The sequence below is a fragment of the Miscanthus floridulus genome, chromosome 2, assembly GCF_019320115.1.
Source record: "Miscanthus floridulus cultivar M001 chromosome 2, ASM1932011v1, whole genome shotgun sequence".
Taxonomy (NCBI): Eukaryota; Viridiplantae; Streptophyta; class Magnoliopsida; order Poales; family Poaceae; genus Miscanthus; species Miscanthus floridulus.
Window position 1 is genome coordinate 33,552,057 of NC_089581.1, and position 18,917 is coordinate 33,570,973.

An 18,917-nucleotide genomic window follows, 5' to 3' on the forward strand; every position below is an offset into this window, starting at 1 on the left:
ATATTGTTTGCTCCTAATAAGTGAGTGCTCTAGTACAGGTGCAAATCTAGTGGACAGGTAAATGATGATAAGCTTGATGCTAAGTTTAAATTGGTTACTATAATTATAAGCTCTTTTATGCAACTGTGTCAAGCTAGCCCACCTCATAAGTCTTGCATGACCCTTGGTGTCTTTTATTTTTGGTTTTGACGGGTAAGTCTAGCTGAGTACCTTCTCGTACTCAGGGTTTATCTCCCACATGTTGTAGATGACCAGTTCTACTTTGGTTGCTGCAAGTACTGCCTTCTCCTAGCTAGGGATGAAGACTAGACCGTTGGGCGCGGTCTCTCGTAGGTCTCGTATCTGAAGATGCTTTTGTGGGACATGACTCAGACCTGGCAATGTATTTGAAACTATGAAGTTATGTACTAAACTATGTTGCTTCCGCGAATTTGAACTTGGTTTGTAATATTTTATTTGAACTCTGATGTATGTAATCCGAATGCAACTTGTGAAATGTTGTAACGAATGATGTGTTGTGTTGAATCACTACGGTCTTGGTTTGTATGTCGAGAGTTGGTTGAAATTTTTTCGTGATTTTCAGACTACCGGGATTATGGGAACTTAAATACAGGAATTTGATCACCTCGGTGATTGTTTTTGTACTTACGTTCTTATGATTTGGTCGGTTCTGTTACACACCTAGCCTTGTTTTCGCACACTATTTAATTTGGGAGCGTATAAGTTATATACGTTGATTTATTCTAAAGATTCTAGGAAGATTTACGTATTGATTACCATGTGAAATCAAAATTGTGACCGAGCAATACTGCAAAAACAAGGAATACTACTCTAAGAATCTTCAAATAGGGAGTCCATTGCTTAGCAGCCTGGAAACATGAGAGTGGACACGTTCCGGGAACATCGTTCTGATTCGTACAATAAGAACATGATGGAACATCGTTCCGAGCGTGATCCACACCATGGGAATGACTACCCACTTGGGACGCTTGCTACCGTTGCCGCATCGTGGAGGCGTGGAATGACGGTTGGCCTGGATTTTGCATGGGTGTGTTTTAGCCTTTTTGTTCCAATGGATAGTCACAAGTTGTTGATGAAAATCTGAGCCCCAAAATTCAATAAATGGAAGAAACAACGTATCACGTATCGTCCCGTTCGCTTCGCTGAAAAAATAAACTAAAAAAGACGGATTACGAGAGAAGCGAACAGACCCATCGCGTCCCGTACCACGACGCCCAATCTTCCGGGATCTTGGTTGCAGTGATAGCAACAATCACTTTAGGCCTGGTTTAGTTCCCAAAAATTTTCACCCTAAACTATCGCATCGAATCTTGCGGCACATGCATGGAGTATTAAATATAGATGAAAAAAAACTAATTGCACAGTTTGGTTGGAAATCGCGAGACGAATGTTTTAAGACTAATTAATCCATGATTAGCCATAAGTGCTACAATAACTAGCATGCGCTAATGATGAATTAATTAGGCTTAATAAATTCATCTCGCAGTTTCCAGGCGAGCTATGTAATTAGTTTTTTTATTAGTATCCGAAAACTCCTTCCGACATCCCCAAAGCATCCGATGTGATATAAAAAAAATTTCATTTCACGGACTAAGTAGGCCCTTACTTATTGCGTGGCAGTAATTCGATTCACCGGCCCACACGATTACACAAACACAATAGTAGTCTCTACACACATGGTCTCGTGCCACTCCGCTCGTATACACGACTGCTTATTCATGTACCAGCTCGTACGTAGCACTCCTAGTAGCCTGGTGGTACCAATCGCTCAGATGGAGATGCTGTTGGGAATGCCCTTGGCGGTGAGCCCGGCGGCGGCGCCACTGTGGTCAGAGGTGTTGGGGTAGAGCAGCATGTAGGGGAACTCGGCGGGCCCGTTCCTGTTCTTCAGCTGCGTGTCGCGGTTCTCGCCTACCACCTTGCCCTCGATCTCCACCAGCGCGTCGCTGAACCGCTTGAACGCCGCCTGCGCTCTGGCGTCGGAGGTCCACTCGGGGGTGTCGCGCTGCCCGAGGTACACCTCGTCGGAGGAGTGCTTGGAGAGGATCTCGATGAGCGAGATGCCGATGATGGTCTGGATCTGGCTCGTGATGGTGTGGATGAAGCCGCGCTCCGGGTCGCGCTCCAGCTCCTCGTACTCCTTGCTGCCCGGCGCCGGCATCCGGCGCCGGCTCACCGTGGGCCGGTTCGGGAGGTACCCCGCGTACGGGTACTGGCCGAAGTTCACGGCGGCGTGCAGCGCCGACGCGATCCAGATGATGGTGGTGCAGGCGCTGGCGAGCTCCGACACGGCCTGCATCTCGGGCCACCACGGCGCGTCCTTGAGGTCGCCGTGCCCGACCTCGCGCACCTCCTTCCACCACGCCTGCAGCTCCTCGTCTCCCCGCAGCGCGGCGTCGTCGGGGTAGTAGATGGCCAGGTACTCGCCCACCCACTGCTCGATGGCGTGCCAGATCGCCAGTCCGTCGCTCGCGTACGGGTAGTCCTGGATCAGCAGCCGCACCTTGTAGGGGCTCGACGGGTCCGCCACCGCCACGCCCCGCTTGACGAGGTCGGCGGGGAGGCCCTGCTCCGTGAAGTTCCAGCTCTTGTACACCGCGGAGGACATGGCCAGCGCGTACTTGCCCGGGAACACGGTCATCTCGAAGATGCCGCCGCCGTTGATGAGCGTCTGCCGCGCCAGCGCGTTGATGGTCATGGTGTCGCGGAAGTGCGGGTGCAGGAGCTTGTGCACCGGGTGCGTCACGCTCAGCTGCCGGTTCGTCGCGATCACGAACGGTTCCATCACCGCGTGCGTGTTCAGCCTGCACGAGATCACCTGTGGTTGATCAGGAAACGCATGCATTTCGCGGCAACGACTCAATGGTGATTAGACAATGAATGCCATTTTATAGTAGTAGTAGTTCATACCAGTGGCTGATCAGCTGGTGCCAGCCGGAGTCGTTAACGGCGACATAGGCCTTGGCGAGCTGCCACACCCAGGCCTCGACGCCTGTGGACGCCGGCGTGTAGACCTTGCTCTTGGCCTTGGTGAGGCCTCCGTCGATGTACGGCTCGCTGAGCTCGATGGCGAGCGGCGCGAGCCTGCCGTCGCCGCGCATGAAGAAGAGCGTCCTGGTGGCGTAGATGAAGTTGCCCTCCAGGTTGTTGACGGCGATCAGGAACGGCATGAACCGGTCGTGGTGGTCCAGGATGTAGAGCCTGTTGCCGTCCAGCGCCTGCTGGACCGTGAGGCCCTCCAGGTTCTTCTCGATGTGCTCCGCCGTGATCGTGCTGGTGTGGTCGCCGTACTTGCTGGGATCGAGCGTGCTCTTCGGCGGGAACTCCTGTAATCGTGTTCGTCAGGCACACATTCCATGCATTTCGTGTCGTTTTCGACCCACTTGTGTCTTGTGAAGCCACCATTAATTAACAGTTACGCATTTGGCACAGAGTGAGTGTCTCACCGTGAGGCGCGTGATCACCATCGGGTTGACGCCGGCGAGCACCTCCCGCGCGAACTCCTCGTCGGTCCTCCACGCATTCTTGTCCTCTGTTCCGTGCAACGTACGCAAACAGTCAGTCAGTCCTTATTAGGAGTATCAATCACTTTGTGAGCACATGCATGCAGACAGCCGTGCCTTTGATGATCTCCGGGATGGGGAGCTTGAGCAGGTAGTCGCCGCCGGCGGGGAGGAGGTCCTTGACGAGCTGGAGCGGGAAGAGCTTGCGCATGTCCTCGAGCGCCTGGATCTTGGGCAGCTTGATCCCGCCCTCGTACAGGTTGATGATGTCCTGGAAGGAGTCGAACTCGCCGGGGCTGGTGTCCACGTACGTGCGCACCGCCGGGATGATCCCCTGCGTGATCGCCTTGATGGAGTAGCCCAGGAAGTCGGACATCTTGAGGTGGCCGAACCGCTCGTCCCGCGGCACGTAGATCTGCTCCACCAGCGACAGCCGGCTCTCCGAGTTGGGGTCTGCGAGTCAAGTCAACGCACGTCAGCCAGTCAGTCAACTCTCCTGCAGCAAATGCAAATGTTTCGTCCGAGATCGAGGCGCACGGCGCACGCACCGGTGTTGGTGGGCTTGCGGCCAGTGCGGCAGCGGCGCGGGTAGGGGTGGTCGGCGGAGCCGCCGAGGACGGGGCGCGGGTTGCCGCCGTCAGGCTTGCCGAGGTCGTTGTAGACGTCGTAGCGGTACAAGCGGTCGTGCTCCTGGTAGGGGCCCTGCTGGTCGTCGCCCCGGAGGTTGCGTAGCTCGTCGTCGCGGTAGGGCTTCAGCGCCGCCGGCATCTGGCTCGGCAGGTACGTCTGCGACGGCGTTTTTTTTTCCGGCACACAAAAGACAAAAAGATCAACATGTTGACCGACTGACGGACGTTTAGAAAACAACCCAAGTTGATTGATCAAGACTCTACTCCTCTCTTATTAATTAAATAGTTAAGGACACATGTTAACCGCTGATTTGCTTGACTGACCATCGTGGTGACTTTTCTGTCATCTCGAAAGTAAACATGAGTGGATTGGCATCAATCTTTACTTTAACCTTTTCTTTAAAGTTAATTATTATCTCGGGGCGATGGCCGGCAACCAACATGCCTCGCGCTCACATGCCTCGCGCTCAGCGACCGTCAGAAGATTTCAGAAGATCATTCTAGCTCTATAGATTCTTCACCTACCGTGGCAGTACCACTTCAATGAATTTTCTTCACCATACCCATGTCCTTCTCCGACCTACTGTACTGTACGCCAATCGACGACATGGCGGCTACATTTTTCTTAAAACAACTACTAGTAGAAAAAAAGAAATGTATACACTTGATATAATCATATAAACATATATGAACCGATTGAGAAAGACTTGAACAGCAGCAGATGCGGCCGCCAGGAATGTCAATGGCGTCGCGGCGATCGACTTACATCGTTGGAGAAGAAGACGCGGTTGTAGCGGTACTTGCCCACAGGGTAGACCCATGAGTTGGCGACGAAGGTGACGGTGCCGCTGCCGGGGACGTCGTCGAGCGTGATGGTCTTGAGGAAGAACTCGGCGGTGTGGTGGTTCTTGACGATGACCGCCCCCGGCACGCCCAGCTTCTCCACCTCCCAGTTGAACGTCACGCCGAACTTGGACTCGCCGGTCGTCCGCGACGGCAGGCTCGTCAGCCACTGCTCCAGGTTCGCCTCCGCCCCGACCCGCCCGCGGTTGCCGTTGTCTGCACAGAGCAAAAGCACGCGCGGTGGCGGCCCATGTGGGCGATGATGAGTCGATCGATATGGTTCGTATACGCGTCGGGCATGCATGCACGCGCGCGCGCCGAGATACATGGTCCATAGTTACAGTAGTAAGACTATCTCCAACGACATCATCCAAAATACGAGACTATTTTCATATTTGGGTAGAGCTACATGTAAAAGATTCGATATTTATTTTGGTCTTCTCCAACAATAAAACCTAAGAGAGAACCCTTTCTACGAATGAGTCTCCAGAAGAGAGTATACTCGTATTCGTATTTTGATTGTGCTCTACTATAACCTAAAATAAATCTCATATATAGATATTCTATTGGAGACCGTTTTAGGTATGGCTCTCCACGCGAGTCATCCATTGAAGACAGACTCAATCATTGATAAAAGAATCTACTCTGTTCAAGGTAGGAATCATCGTCTGAACTCTTGTTACTAGTGTGTTCTTTTCTACTTTGCTAGCCAGCATCTGGTGCTCTGCACCTTCGCTGTCTTTTTCTCGGTGTCTCTCTCTGGATTCTTTTTTCGTTCTTTCTTTCCATGTTCCCTTAAAAAAAGATGACCGAGGGGCGAGGACCGAGGCAAGGTAGCCGAAGCAGCATATAGCCGCCCAAACAGTATGCTTGGTGCTTGCTTGCTTTGTATGCGGGGGGAAAATGCAGGCACAAAAGGTAAAAGTACCCGAGACTCCGATCGAGAACTAGCTAGCTAGAGCCTAGAGAGAACGATCAAGGGAAGGAGAGATCAGAGAGGGTGCCGGCGCCGGCGGTACTCAATACTCACTGGCGTCGACGAGGGTGGAGTTGATGAGCTGGCAGGTGACCCCCTTGCCGAGGAACTCGCTGATGCTGTCGATGACAGTGGCGCCGAAGTCGTTGAGGTCGAGCACGTTCTTGCGCATGAGCACCACCGTGCCCTTGAGCCGCGCCTGCTTGTTCGCCCCCGTCAGCCCGTCGATGATCCCGCTCAGCATCTTCACCACCCGCTCCAACTAGCTGCTCCCTGCTGCCGGCTGCCGCCTTGTGCTTTTGCAGTGGTGTTGGTGACTGTGAGGCTGTGGGAGGCCGAGCCCGAGACGGGGGATTTATAGCGAGCGAGAACGCGAGAGGCGAGAGCTGGAACGGAACGGGGCGCGACGCGAGCACCGTGCACCGATTGTCGATCGACTACGGCTGCGTGACGTGCCCGTGTGCGTCTGGCGCTGCAAGGACTACTGGTAGGTAGCAGTTGGCTACCGTGTGTGTTAGAGCGTAATTAATGCGGTTTGATTATTGGGCCAGACGGACGTGAATGGTGAATGGTGAATGGTGCAGGATGCGCCTGCGTGTACCTGTGCCCGTCGGCCTCTTCCGCAGCGTCGCTTCGTCCCGCCGCGTAGCATGTAGCAACGCCGGCCGCCGCGGCTTTTAATTGGCTGTCCGTACGTATCGGGACACCGGCCCCGACGGCGACGTGCCAGCACCGACTCGTGTTGCGCGTGTCATCATAGTACAAAATTACGAACGACTACGGTCGGTGTTCGCGAGACCGGCTCGCGCGAGGTCGCGCCGGCCGGCAGCGGCAGACCGTGGGCATGTTTTGATGGAGCCCTGGAGTCAATCTCCCTGGGTGTGGATGGGTGCCTGTGTCTTCCCTGAGATCCATTTGGATGCAGTCTTGGTCATCAGCCTGGTCCGCGCATCGGTGTGAAGGCCCAGGCGTCCAAAAACGAGTGCCTGGCGCTGCAACACTTGTCTGACTGATTTTGTACAGCATTTTAAGTCAATTCAAGTTAATTAACTATTACCTTTTTTTTTACTGCCAACAAATGGCGTACATCCGTACAGGTTGCTGCTAAACAATTCTAATCATGTTACTGTTCACCTAAGCATAGAAGAGATCTTTTATTGTTCATCAATATTAAAGTTTATTTTACAATCTAGATTATGATTATTTTATTTTGCAATATTAAAGCTTATTTAAAAATTATCTATCTTCATATTATTTAATCATAAGTGTTAAAGTTATGTTATATTACATTAGAAATCATATTTTATCATCATATTAGTTTCTCAAGTCCAGGCACCAACCAAACACATCTTTTTTACTTTTGTCTGGCCAGGCAAAAAACATCAACTTTTCAGGCAACTCCTAGGCATTTGTTTTTGCCAGGCAAGGTGCCCAGGCCTCCAACCAAACAGGCCCCGTGTGCGTGCCGCGCGGGCTGCGAGATCGGCAAAAGGCGCGGCCGCTCTCCCACGTGCCGGTTGAGGCATGCCGAGCACGCGAAGCGCGCGTACCGGTGCCACTGGTAATTCGACCTTGGGCGCGTGAAGTTGTGACTTTGTGAGGGGTCGGTTCGACGATGCAGGGACAGAGCAAGCCGCGGGGCTCGATTCGTCCTTTCAGAAAGCCTGTTTTTCAAAGAGACGGCAAAAGCTTCACCGTGGATTATTTTTTTTTAATGAAGAAAATAAAAAATACAAGTTTCGTTCTAGTTTTTTTAAGTAGAAATCAGGCCAAAAACCACCCACTGAGATAGTGCACCACTCACCCCTGTCCAACTCAACATGCTTAAACTTGAGCCAATTTGGTCGAAAACAACGCAACTAGCAACTCGACAAAGCTAATGACTAGCTAACCACTAAGCAACTAAGAACAACTCCAACTGAGAAGCCAACTAGCAAAAACAACTTGAGCACCGAATACCATCACCTACCTTTGGAGAAGCGCCATGGCAGACGACAAGAGAACAACAACGGAAACTGAATAGACCAGCAAAGCCTCCAGGAAGGAGCATCGACAAGCTAGTCCAACGAGAGACACCTGCAAAATCCAACACAATAGAGGAGGATAAAAAAAAGGACGCCTCCAAAAAGAGAACGACGTCTACAGTCGTCGTCGTCCAAGCCTTCGCCCTGAGCTCAAGCAACCTCTACACCGCCGCCGCTAGAGACCCTGAGGTAACCTGTCAGGAGGAAAAACGTCGGAAAGACACGAGGCATCCCCACCAAACCCCTAACGCCACTACACGCCCTGCAGGTGTCCCCGCCGCACGTGCAGGCACAGGAAGGTGCCCTCAACCCTACCAAGAAGGCAGGATGCGACGAGGGTCACCAGCAGCCCCGCCCGATCACCGCCCCTACGTACGTCGGCTAGTAGAGGTGCCGGGAGAATCCCGTCGGAGCAACTGCACCTTCTCCCGCCCCGCGCGGAGCTGGCAAAGCCAGCCAAGCAAATTCAGCCCGCTCCGCCACGTAAATCAGCCCAAGTAAGGAGGAAGGCAGATGGCAAAGAGGAAAGGCCCGAAAACAGAAGAAGCCCTAGTCGTCCAGCCCAAAAACGTCCCGACACCCGCCAAACAGACCCTACATCAACCCACACCGCGCAGGGCCTCCAGTAGCCCCCGCGCTAAAATGTCGCCGTCTACACGCCGGCTCCTCGTCCCTCTGTAGATCTGAGCCAAACCATAGCAAAGGCACCGGATCCGGGCAAGAGGACGCCGGATCCAGCAAAGGGAGCGCCTGCTCTGATCACGAAAGCCAAATCAGGCCGCCGCCGTCGCATCCCGCAGAAGGGAGCCGCAGTCGTTGCCAAAGAGAGGTGCTATCGCGCACGAGCCGAAGCCGCCCACCACCACCTGGCAGTCGACGCCCGTCCGGACCCATGAATCCAAGCCACAGAACCTCGGATCCACTACACCCTAGCCGGAGATGTGCCGGACCTGTGTGGACCAAGAAGAGGGGAAGTGGTGGAGCAAGCAGAGGAGTGCCCCGCCGCCACCTTCTTGCGGCCGCACGAACTGGCGGCGCGCTTAGGTGGCGGCGAGGACGAGCAGTGGCGGCTGGGAGCGCGGCGGCGGCGGTAGCGCTGGGGTTCCGCCCGAGTCGCCCCGTGAGGAGCAACGCGGGGGACATATCAGTTACTGGTTCAAAAAACAGTAATCTCATAAAACCTGTTTTCAGATATTGTCTCCGGTACAAGTACCTAAAACTGCTCTCCTATCAGGGGTGACGCCTAGTGGCAGCCAAACTGGGCTTCTTCCCCTTGTCGTGTGAAGTTTCTAAGTGGTAAACTCATGTATGCTTGCTCTTTACTAATGAATCTACATGTCACCATGCCTGCAAGGATTGCAAGCATACTTTTCTCTTCACATTAGTTGCCTATTTCTTGGTCTTAGCAACCGTGAAGTTTTTTTAATACACTTTGACTATGTCTTTATTTAAATTGCGCCTCCTTTATTATACTTCACCCTTTATTTTGTGGCAAATGCATGTTACTCCTCTCTGATTTACTTAGCCTCTACTCCTTCTGTCTCAAAATAGAAGTAGCTATAGGATACGTGCAGGTCAAACTTTCTCAACTTTGACTAGGTTTGTAGAAAATACGTGCAACATTTATATCTCCAAATAAGTTTATTATGAAAGTATATTCAACAGTCTATCTAATGATACTAAGTATGTATTATAAATATTAATATTTTGTATATATATTTAGTTAAAGTTAAAAGTGTCTGACTTATCGAAAAGTGAGATTTTGGGATGGAGGGAGTACAATTTAACCAACACTATAGTATTTGCATAATTTAATCCAACATAGAGTTAACATATTATAAATTTAAGTTTTGAAAATCAAAATTCAAATGTCAAATTGTCCACATCAATAAGAGAAACTAAAATAATGTGCATGTCAAATGCAACCACGTTATGACACACCATGACATGTCAAAAAATGCTCCACCAAATCATCATGAAGCTTCTCAAGCATAGTTCGGTTTTCAATCTCATTATGAATACACAAGAACTCACCCCACAAAAGTGGATCACGTCGTTGATACTCCTCCACCATCTTGATCGTAGTCAAAGTCCTTTCCTCACCCCCACTCATTTTCTATAAACATTTTGTGCAAGATTACAACATCAGTTATTATATGGTATATCAAATAGTGTCCTTGTCTCAAGTCATACAAGGTCCTCCTACCATGGCAAACCTATATTGGAGAACTCCAATTGCTCTCTCGACATCGTTCCTTGCAGCTTCTTGTGCTCATGTGAAGTGAATTTTTCTACTATCACGACACCATCTGCATGAGTGCAGGCTCGTCTTCGAGGAGCATTACATCGACGACGACTCGCGGCACCACTTCATCAATGGGTGTCATATATTATCCAGACTAAGAGAATGTTGCCCATGTCTTCACCTTTCCAAACTCAATCAATCATCTATTACATTTTAAACTTTGCAAATACTAAAAATCTAAATCTTACGGTACATATTTTATTTACTAGATCTACCTATTATTATTTAGGATCAATGTCTAGGAAGGATACCTTTCGATATTTAGGATCAATGCTACAGAGAGACGGGGATATTGATGAAGATGTTAGCCATAGAATCAAAGCAAGGTGGATAAAGTGGCGCCAAGCATCTGGTGTCCTATGTGACAAAAGGGTACCACAGAAGCTAAAAGGCAAGTTTTATAGGATGACGATTAGACCTGCTATGTTGTATGGTACAGAATATTGGCCTACGAAAAGACGACATGTTCAACAGATAAGTGTCGTGGAAATGTGTATGTTGCGTTGGATTTGCAGTCATACAAGAAGGGATCGAGTTCGGAACGATGATATACGTGATAGATTAGGGGTAGCACCAATTGAAGAAAAGCTTGTTCAACACCGGTTGAGATGGTTTGGACATGTCCAATGGAGACCTCCAGAGGCACCGGTGCGTAGTGTAATCCTAAGCTAGGATAGTAACGTGAAGAGAGACAGAGGAAGACCGAAGATGACTTGGGTAGAGGCAATAAAAGGAGACTTAAAAGGATGGAATATACCCAAAGACTTAGCCTTAGATAGGAGTGCTTGGAAAAGAGCTATTTACGTGCCTAAACCTTGATTGCTTCTGCTGGGTTTCAACTCTAGCCTACCCTAACTTGTTTGGGACTTAAAGGCTTTGTTGTTGTTGTTGTTGTTGTACCTATTATTATTTGGATTATTAGTCTAAGTGAAAGCTCTAGTTTGGTTTTGGTGAAGTGATGAAACCCTAAGTGCCAACCTAGTTTATCAAGTGATCATGACATAGGTAGCACATTCCAAGTGGTGAAGCAAATGAAGATCATGACATGATGATGGTGATGCCATGGTGATGATCAAGTGCTTGGACTTAAAAAGAAGAAAGAGAAAAACAAAAGGCTCAAGGCAAAGGTATAAATGGTAGGAGCTATTTTGTTTTGGTGATCAAGACACTTAGAGAGTGTGATCACATTTAGGTTTGATAGCCATACTATTAAGAGGGATGAAACTCGTATCCAAATGCGGTTATCAAAGTGCCACTAGATGCTCTAACTCATTGCATATGCATTTAGGATCTAGTGGAGTGTTAACACCCTTAAAAATGTTTGTGAAAATATGCTAACACATGTGCACAAGGTGATACACTTGGTGGTTGGCACATTTGAGCAAGGGATAGGAACTTCACCGGCGCCCTAGACAGAAAAGACGAAGGTCACTATAAGTGACCGGACGTTGGTCTCGGTTGGACCGGCGTGTCCGGTTAGTGGCAGCAGAGGGCGCGCAGCGTCGGTCTCTGACCGGACACTGGAAGGCTGCGTCCGGTCCTGCTGACGTGGCAACACACAGTGTTGAAGGTGACTGACCAGATGCTAGCTGTGTCCGGTCAAGCATGATCAGACGTGTCCGATCATGAAAAGTCGTCTCTGGATGCTTACTGGAAATGATCGGACGCTGGGGTTCAGCGTCCGGTCACTTTGAGCTGCTGCGCCCGGTCATCACTTGACCATTGAGATCGGGCGATCAATATTTGAAGAGAGGGGACACGTGGCACGCATCGCGTGATCGGACGCTGAGGTCCAGCGTCCGGTCGATATGATCGGAGCGTCCGGTCACCCCGTGTTGTGCCCAGTGAAGGGGTACAACGACTCTATTTCGTGGGGGCTTCTATTTAAGCCCCATAGCCGGCTCAAGCTCACTCTCTTGGCCATTTGCATTGACATAGCAACCTTGTGAGCTTAGCCAAAGCCCTCCCACTCATCTCCATCATTGATTCATCATCTTTGTGAGATTGGGAGAGAATCCAAGTGCATTGCTTGAGTGATTGCATCTAGAGGCACTTGGTGTTTGTGTTTCGCTATGGGATTCGCTTGTTACTTTTGGTGGTTGCCGCCATCTAGACAGCTTGGAGCAGCAAGGATCGTCGAGCAAAGGGTGGTGATTGTCTCCGGCTCCGATCGTGGTGATTGTGAGGGGTTCTTGACCTTTTTTCCGGTGGAGAGCCAAAAGGTACTCTAGTGGATTGCTCGTGGCTTGTGTGATCCTCATCTTGTGTTGGTTGTGCGACACCCTATTGAGGGTTTGACATGTGATGCCAATTAGCTCGTGAACCTCCAAGTGAGTGAATCGCCACAACGAGGAGTAGCTTGCCGGCAAGCAAGTGAACTTGGGTAAAAAATCATTGTGTTCATCATTTGATTCCGAGGTGATTGGTCTTCATTGGTATTCATTCTTATGATTGATTGGCTCCTTCTTCAACACGGTGGTATAAACAAATTGCTCACTCTCTTTACATTACCGCAAACTAGTTGTCAAACTCTTTAGTGTAGCTAGTTGTGAGAGCTTGTTAGTTTGGTTAGTGTGCCTCTTTAGTTAGCTTTTGAGAACACACTAACTTAGTGTAGTGTCATAGCTATTGTGTGGATAGAAACTATATAAACTAGAATTGTGGTAGGTAGCTTGTATTTTTAGTAGGCTAGCGCAACACTTGCTTCGCCTCATAATTGTCTAACCGGTTTGTTAAGTGTTGTTGTAGAAAATTTTAATAGGCTATTCACCCCCCTCTAGCCATTAGGACCTTTCACTAAGCCATGGTAACATTGCAATAGAAATAAAATATATACTTATACTTAGTACTTTTTTTTGTTACCAACAACAATAATGGTGCAATAAAACAACCACATTTTCTTATAATAGGTCTATTGAATAGAGAAGTGTATAGAGGCACGGTAACAAATAGAGAATTGTAGATGAATGGATCATACCATCCTTTGCCTCGTGGGGATATTAATAGTGTACAAGGTTACAAAGTTATATATTTTGTCTGGTTCAAAATATCTAGAGTTTACATAATCATAAGGAATGTTCTAGAGTAAAGGTATTTTGTGTGTTGCTTTGGATATATATTTGCCATGTGGCATCAATTCTAGATGGTAGCCTGTCCACAACAGTGCCGGTGTGGGTGTTGGAAATGGAGAGACTTTGTGGCAAACATAAGCCGTTTGTCATCCCAGACTGGCCAACCGGTTCATGTTGCATCGATCCTAGATGGTAGCCTCTCCATAGCCGTGTCGGTGTGGGTGTTGGAAATGGTGAGACTTTGTGGAAAACCTAAGCCGTTTGTCATCCCAGACTAGCAAACCAGTTCACATGAGGGCTCCTAGATCTGGGTTCTAGGCTCAACATAACTTCCTTTTCATGTACATTCTCTTGGTACCTACAATGAGCACCTACTACTTTTCAAGGAACCTAAGTAGATGCATGTATAGAAGGGCGGGACTGGTGCAAGCGGTAGAGTCTTACTGCCTGTGACCGGAAGGTCCCGGGTTCGAGTCATGGTCTCCTCGTTGCACAAGCGAGGATAAGGCACAGAGCGGGAGCTCTCTGTACTGGGTACGCCCCTTTTAAGTAGATGCATGTATAGAGATTTTTCACAAGCCGAGGGTTCCTTCATGGTAGGCTAGTTACTTGCCTTGGATTCCTACACATTGGCATTACTGCAACTATACATCCCGTTGAGCATTGATTTACTTAAATGGTGTGCTCAATTGCACAATCGGATATGTTTACTGCATGGACTATGTCATGCAACTAATTATGTTTGAATGCACTTTATTGCAATATATAAAATATCGAATCATGTGATGTGGATTAGAACTCGCTGCAATTATAGTATAATCTTGATGGTAGTGAGATATATGCAATGCATTCATAATATCAAATGTAAAATATTAGAAAGTAACCTTTATTTAAATGTAATAATAAAATGTATCAACAAAAAATTAGAAAATAAAGACCACTGCCGGGTTAAACAGGTAGTAGTTGTGAGTTATTCTCCTAATTCATTTATGTTTCATGTATATACTTACGAGTAGGTCCTAACTCCTGAACAAGTTCATCTCTCTATTTTTGGAGGATTAAGTAAAATAATATGCAACATGTTTGTGGGTTGTACATGCCCTTAGTGATAGTGCTCATGTAACGCACTTCAATAATTAATTTAAATGCATTATCGTTGTGCTAAAAAACTCATCCATTGTGCAATCATCAATAATCTACAGTACACACGACTTCTTTTGTTTAAGTTGTAAGATGTCATAGTTTAGATACGAACTAGACAAAAACTATAAAATACCAAATGAATGGTGATGAAAAACATATTTCAGTGTAGATTAAGTAGAGTGGTTTCTGCTTGGTATGAGATGCACACATTATAGAGTCGGGGACCTTTGTTCCATTATCTAAAAAATGAGGTGCACGCATGCAAAAACCTAATTCCCGATTGTTTTTTTTAACCTGCAAGAAGACTCCATTACTCAGAACCTGATGCCAAATCATTGGACACCAGAACATTTATACAAGGTGGAATATTATCCATAATCGGATTAGTACCCAGACATAACTTCGCCCCAAGGGCAGCTAGACTGTGAGCAACAAGATTACAAGAATGGGGATTATGTGCTACGACAAAACTAGAGAAATTACTTTGTAGGCACTCCTTCAGCTCCCATAGTAATCCGCTAGCCGAGCTTCGGTCAAGAATGGGCGCATTGGCCACTTGGGCCACCATCAGTGAGTTGGTCTCCAGGACCACCTTCTGAATCCCCAAGATCATTGCTCACTGAAGAGCTTGTAAACAAGCAATGATCTTGGTATGAGCAAGCTTCCAGAACTTTTCCCAGCTTGCCATAGCCTGAACAAATAACAGTACCATCGCCTCCGCTCATGATATATCCCCACCCACCTGATAGATCCTCCTGGCTAAAAGTCCCATCACATTTGATCTTAACAAAATCGGCCGGTGGCTTAGACCATGCCTGCTTCCTTCGGCACAGATTCAGCTTGTACATTCTTTAGAGAAGCCCATTCTTCAGCATAGCAATTTACCAGCTGTGCAATCTGTCCGAGCCCTCTTAGTGCATCCCCTTCTCGAATCCTGCATCGTTCTGACCACCAAATGTACATGAGAGTGATCACCCGTTGTTGCACATTTTCCTTCAGTTTCAGAATTTCCCATGAATGGCTATAATATATGTTAGGATCGGAAAAGCAATCTACTCCTATACTTTTTAATTACTGCAAATGTATTTGTACATTACACAAAACCCAATATGTGTTAGAATCAGACTCGTATCATCGTTGGATGTGAGTTGTTCCAATACATTGTGAATCCTATAGGAAGAATCCTATAGGAATTCAATTGCATGATGCATGGCACTACTTGAAGCATCATATCATTTGAATTTTTGCCCCCAATAGCATGTGGAGTATCATAATTGTTTCCATTCTCTGTGTGCATCAAATGGACTGATCGTATGTAGCAACCATCAAAATAATCATCTATCTTAAGTATAGGAGGATGATACCCTACCTTAGATGCCACTTCATCTATCTTAACTAATTTTAAGGCCCCTATTAATCTTGAAAGCACCAACAGAAATGAATTTATTACTTGTTATTCTATCGTATTTGAACATAGTTGTACTTACATTGATAAACATTTTGTGTCATATACATCATATGGCATGCCTAGCTTTGATCTTACAAGCTTTTGTTGTTTCTTAGTAAGTCCAGGTCCCATTGCATTTCATCCATCCATGATTGTGCTATAAATTGAAGTTTTTCAGTGCAGCCTATATAGATTGTATAGCTTTTCTTTCAGTTCCGATGCCCCTCTTATGTCTTACTACCTCAGTAATTAGGTGTAACTTAACAAGACACGGTCTTCTAAATTATACTTTGATTATTTATTTATTCTATATTGTACTTGTCGGTGTTTTGGACCGGGGGATCCTCAACCAACTAGTGAATTTATGCTGCGTGTTTCCAATCCCGGATGGTGATGCAAAGAGACACAAGGCTTATACTGGTTCAGGCAATCGGTGCCCTACATCTAGTCTGAGAGATCGATCTTGTATTCCTTGCACCGAAGTGCTTGTAGTAGGGGTTTACAAGCTAGTTGAGAGAGGGAGTTAATCCCAGGTCTCGGCGGGGAGTGATGTGGGCTGCTCGAGACGTTGCTCTCAGGCGGCCCGGGAAGTGTGCGTGTTACCGGGTGTTGTTCTCTGTCTGTCCCCTCTAAATGGCCCAAGTCCTTTCCTTTTATAGTTGAAGGGAGGACTAGGGCAGTACATGTGCTTACTATACAGCATCGTGTGAACAGAGGCGGCGTGTCCGAGCCCTGTAGCCTGTTCCGGTGGCGGCGTGGTCGGCGGAGCGGTCCGTCCTTGGAGCGTTGGGGCGACGTGCTGGTCACGTCTGATCCTGTGCGTCATGGGAGCTCTAGGGCTGCCTTGGAGCGGGTGCGGTGGTCAGCGTGCGGGTCACTGTGGGCTGACTGCCGCGCGGCCGAGGCTCGGTTGATGTCAAGGCCAAACCGCGGTGGGGGGTCTCGACGTACGTGAATCCCGAGATAGCCGAGACCCTAGCGTAGAGTGCCGAGGCCTGGGGGGAGCGGTTGACCTGGTACACTGGTTCGGGGGTGATGATGATCCGGGCCAGTTCTCCCATGCTGCATTGTCTTCGGGGCGGGAGTTATGGGGCATAGTGTAGTGCGGGCCCTGATCGTGGGCACAACGCCGGAACACAATGGCCGGTAATCCCCGCCATGCCCTGTCTCAGCCGGTATGGCGCTGATGCGACCTTTTGTCCCATCGGCCTCTCCGTGGTGTCGAGCCATCGTCCGGCCGGGATTGCGGGAGTGGTTGACGCATTAATGGGACAAGACACGCTGTCGGGAAGACCGGTCGAGGCGGGAGCGACGGGTTGTTGCCAAGCCAGCCTCGAGCGATACGGAGGATAGCGGTCTCATCCGAGGCTGTACGCACGGGGCCTCAGGCGAGTCGGAGATTGGGCTCCTTGCCGAGGCCTCCCGTGAGAGGCCTCGCGCGAGGCGGAGATTGCGTCAGGGTGCCGAGACCTCCCATGTGAGGCCTCGGGCGAGGCGGAGAGCCAGTGGGCTTGGATGAGGCTGGTGATGAGCCCATGGCTTACCCTCTAGCTTCGTTGTTGACAGGATTTAAGTAACCTTTTTGGTGTACGCTTAGGGTACCCCGTTTTATGGTACTCGATAGTAGCCCCCGAGCTTTAGGGGGAGTGCGTGCACTCTCCCTAAGGGTTTGTCGAGATCTAGCTTGCAGCGGCTCCTGTAGGGATTGTTTTTTGCTTCTTGAGGTTTCGGTGGGTGCGCACGAGCACACCCGTCGGGTGTAGCCCCCGAGGCCCTGGAGGAGTGGAGTCACTCCTCCAGGGGCTTTTTTCGTGTTTTGAGTGAGGAGTTTTTATCGTATTTGCCGAGCCCACAAGTGCGAGTTCGGGTCACGGGGTTTCGGCAAGGTTGCAGGTAGAGCCCCTGAGCCTCCGCACGAAGCAAGAGGACGGTCAGGGGTGCCCCTGATGTTTTGTGTGGCCCTCACGCTTCCTTTTCGCTCGGAAGGAGGGGTGGAATGTGCTAGGCTACCCTCGGTGGGCACGAGCGGTGGCACTTCCGGTGAGCTGTTATCGGGTAAGTCCGAGTGGAGGCCCATGCCCCGTTCGATAGGGGATGGCTAGCGGTCCAGAGACACACTCCAAAAGTACCGAAGGGTTTCTCTAGTGGGTGCCGAGGCCGTTCGCTGGGCCTCGGTGGCTTGGTGCCTCCCTATGGTGGGATCCCATTCGGAGACCTCCCTGCTGGTCTCAGACATGACTTTAGGGCGTCCCAAGCATTTCGCTTGCTTGGGCCTCAGCCCCATATAGGCTCGCCCATGGTCATCCCTAACTCTGTTGTCCTGGGGTAGCTGTCGAAGCCCCTAGGGGCCCAGCCTTCAAACCCCTGGACCGTAACGGGCTCGGTGCCCTTTATCGTGTTTGTAACGAAACTTCTAGCGTGGGCTTAGGTCGTTTGTCTTTGTCTTGGGTGCAGGAGGAGCCCCCGAGCCTTTGCCTAGAGCGAGAGGGCGATCAGGGGTCCCCTGGCTTTTTTGTTCGACCCTCACATATCCTTTTCGTTCGGATGGAGGGATTGTTTGCCGAGCCCATTCGGGTGCGAGCCGGAGCCGCTGGGTCTCGGCAAGGTTGTAGGAAGAGCCCCCTAGCCTCTGCACGGAGCGAGAGGGCCGTCGGGAGTTCCCTTGGCTTTTTGTACGCCCCTCGCGCGTGAGGGTTTGTTTGCCAAGGCCCCTTTGGGCGTGAGCCTGGGTCGCGGGGTCTCGGCAAGGATGTAGGAAGGGCTCCCTAGCCTCTGCCCGGAGCGAGAGGGCCGTCGGGAGCTCCCCTGGCTTTTTGTACGACCCTCGCGCTTCCTTTTCGCTCAGAAGGAGGGGTTGTTTTGCCGAGGCTCCTCAAGTGCGAGCTGGGGTCGCGAGGTCTCGGCAAAGTTGCAGGAAGAGCTCCCTAGCCTCTACGCAGAGCAAGAGGTCCGTCA

At 49.5% G+C, this 18,917-nt stretch overlaps 1 protein-coding gene across 1 annotated transcript; it reads right to left on the reverse strand.

The window, feature by feature from the left end:
- Positions 1–1,563: 1,563 nt before the first annotated feature.
- On the reverse strand, positions 1,564–6,315 carry LOC136521443 (putative linoleate 9S-lipoxygenase 3). The gene is made up of 7 exons (XM_066515184.1): positions 6,027–6,315; positions 4,920–5,212; positions 4,073–4,310; positions 3,642–3,977; positions 3,468–3,553; positions 2,932–3,347; positions 1,564–2,825 (listed from the first exon to the last, which is right to left on the reverse strand). Exons 1-7 carry the CDS (start codon positions 6,214–6,216, stop codon positions 1,790–1,792), a joined length of 2,595 nt encoding a protein of 864 aa, XP_066371281.1. The 5' UTR covers positions 6,217–6,315; the 3' UTR covers positions 1,564–1,789.
- Between the last annotated feature and the right edge of the window lie 12,602 nt (positions 6,316–18,917).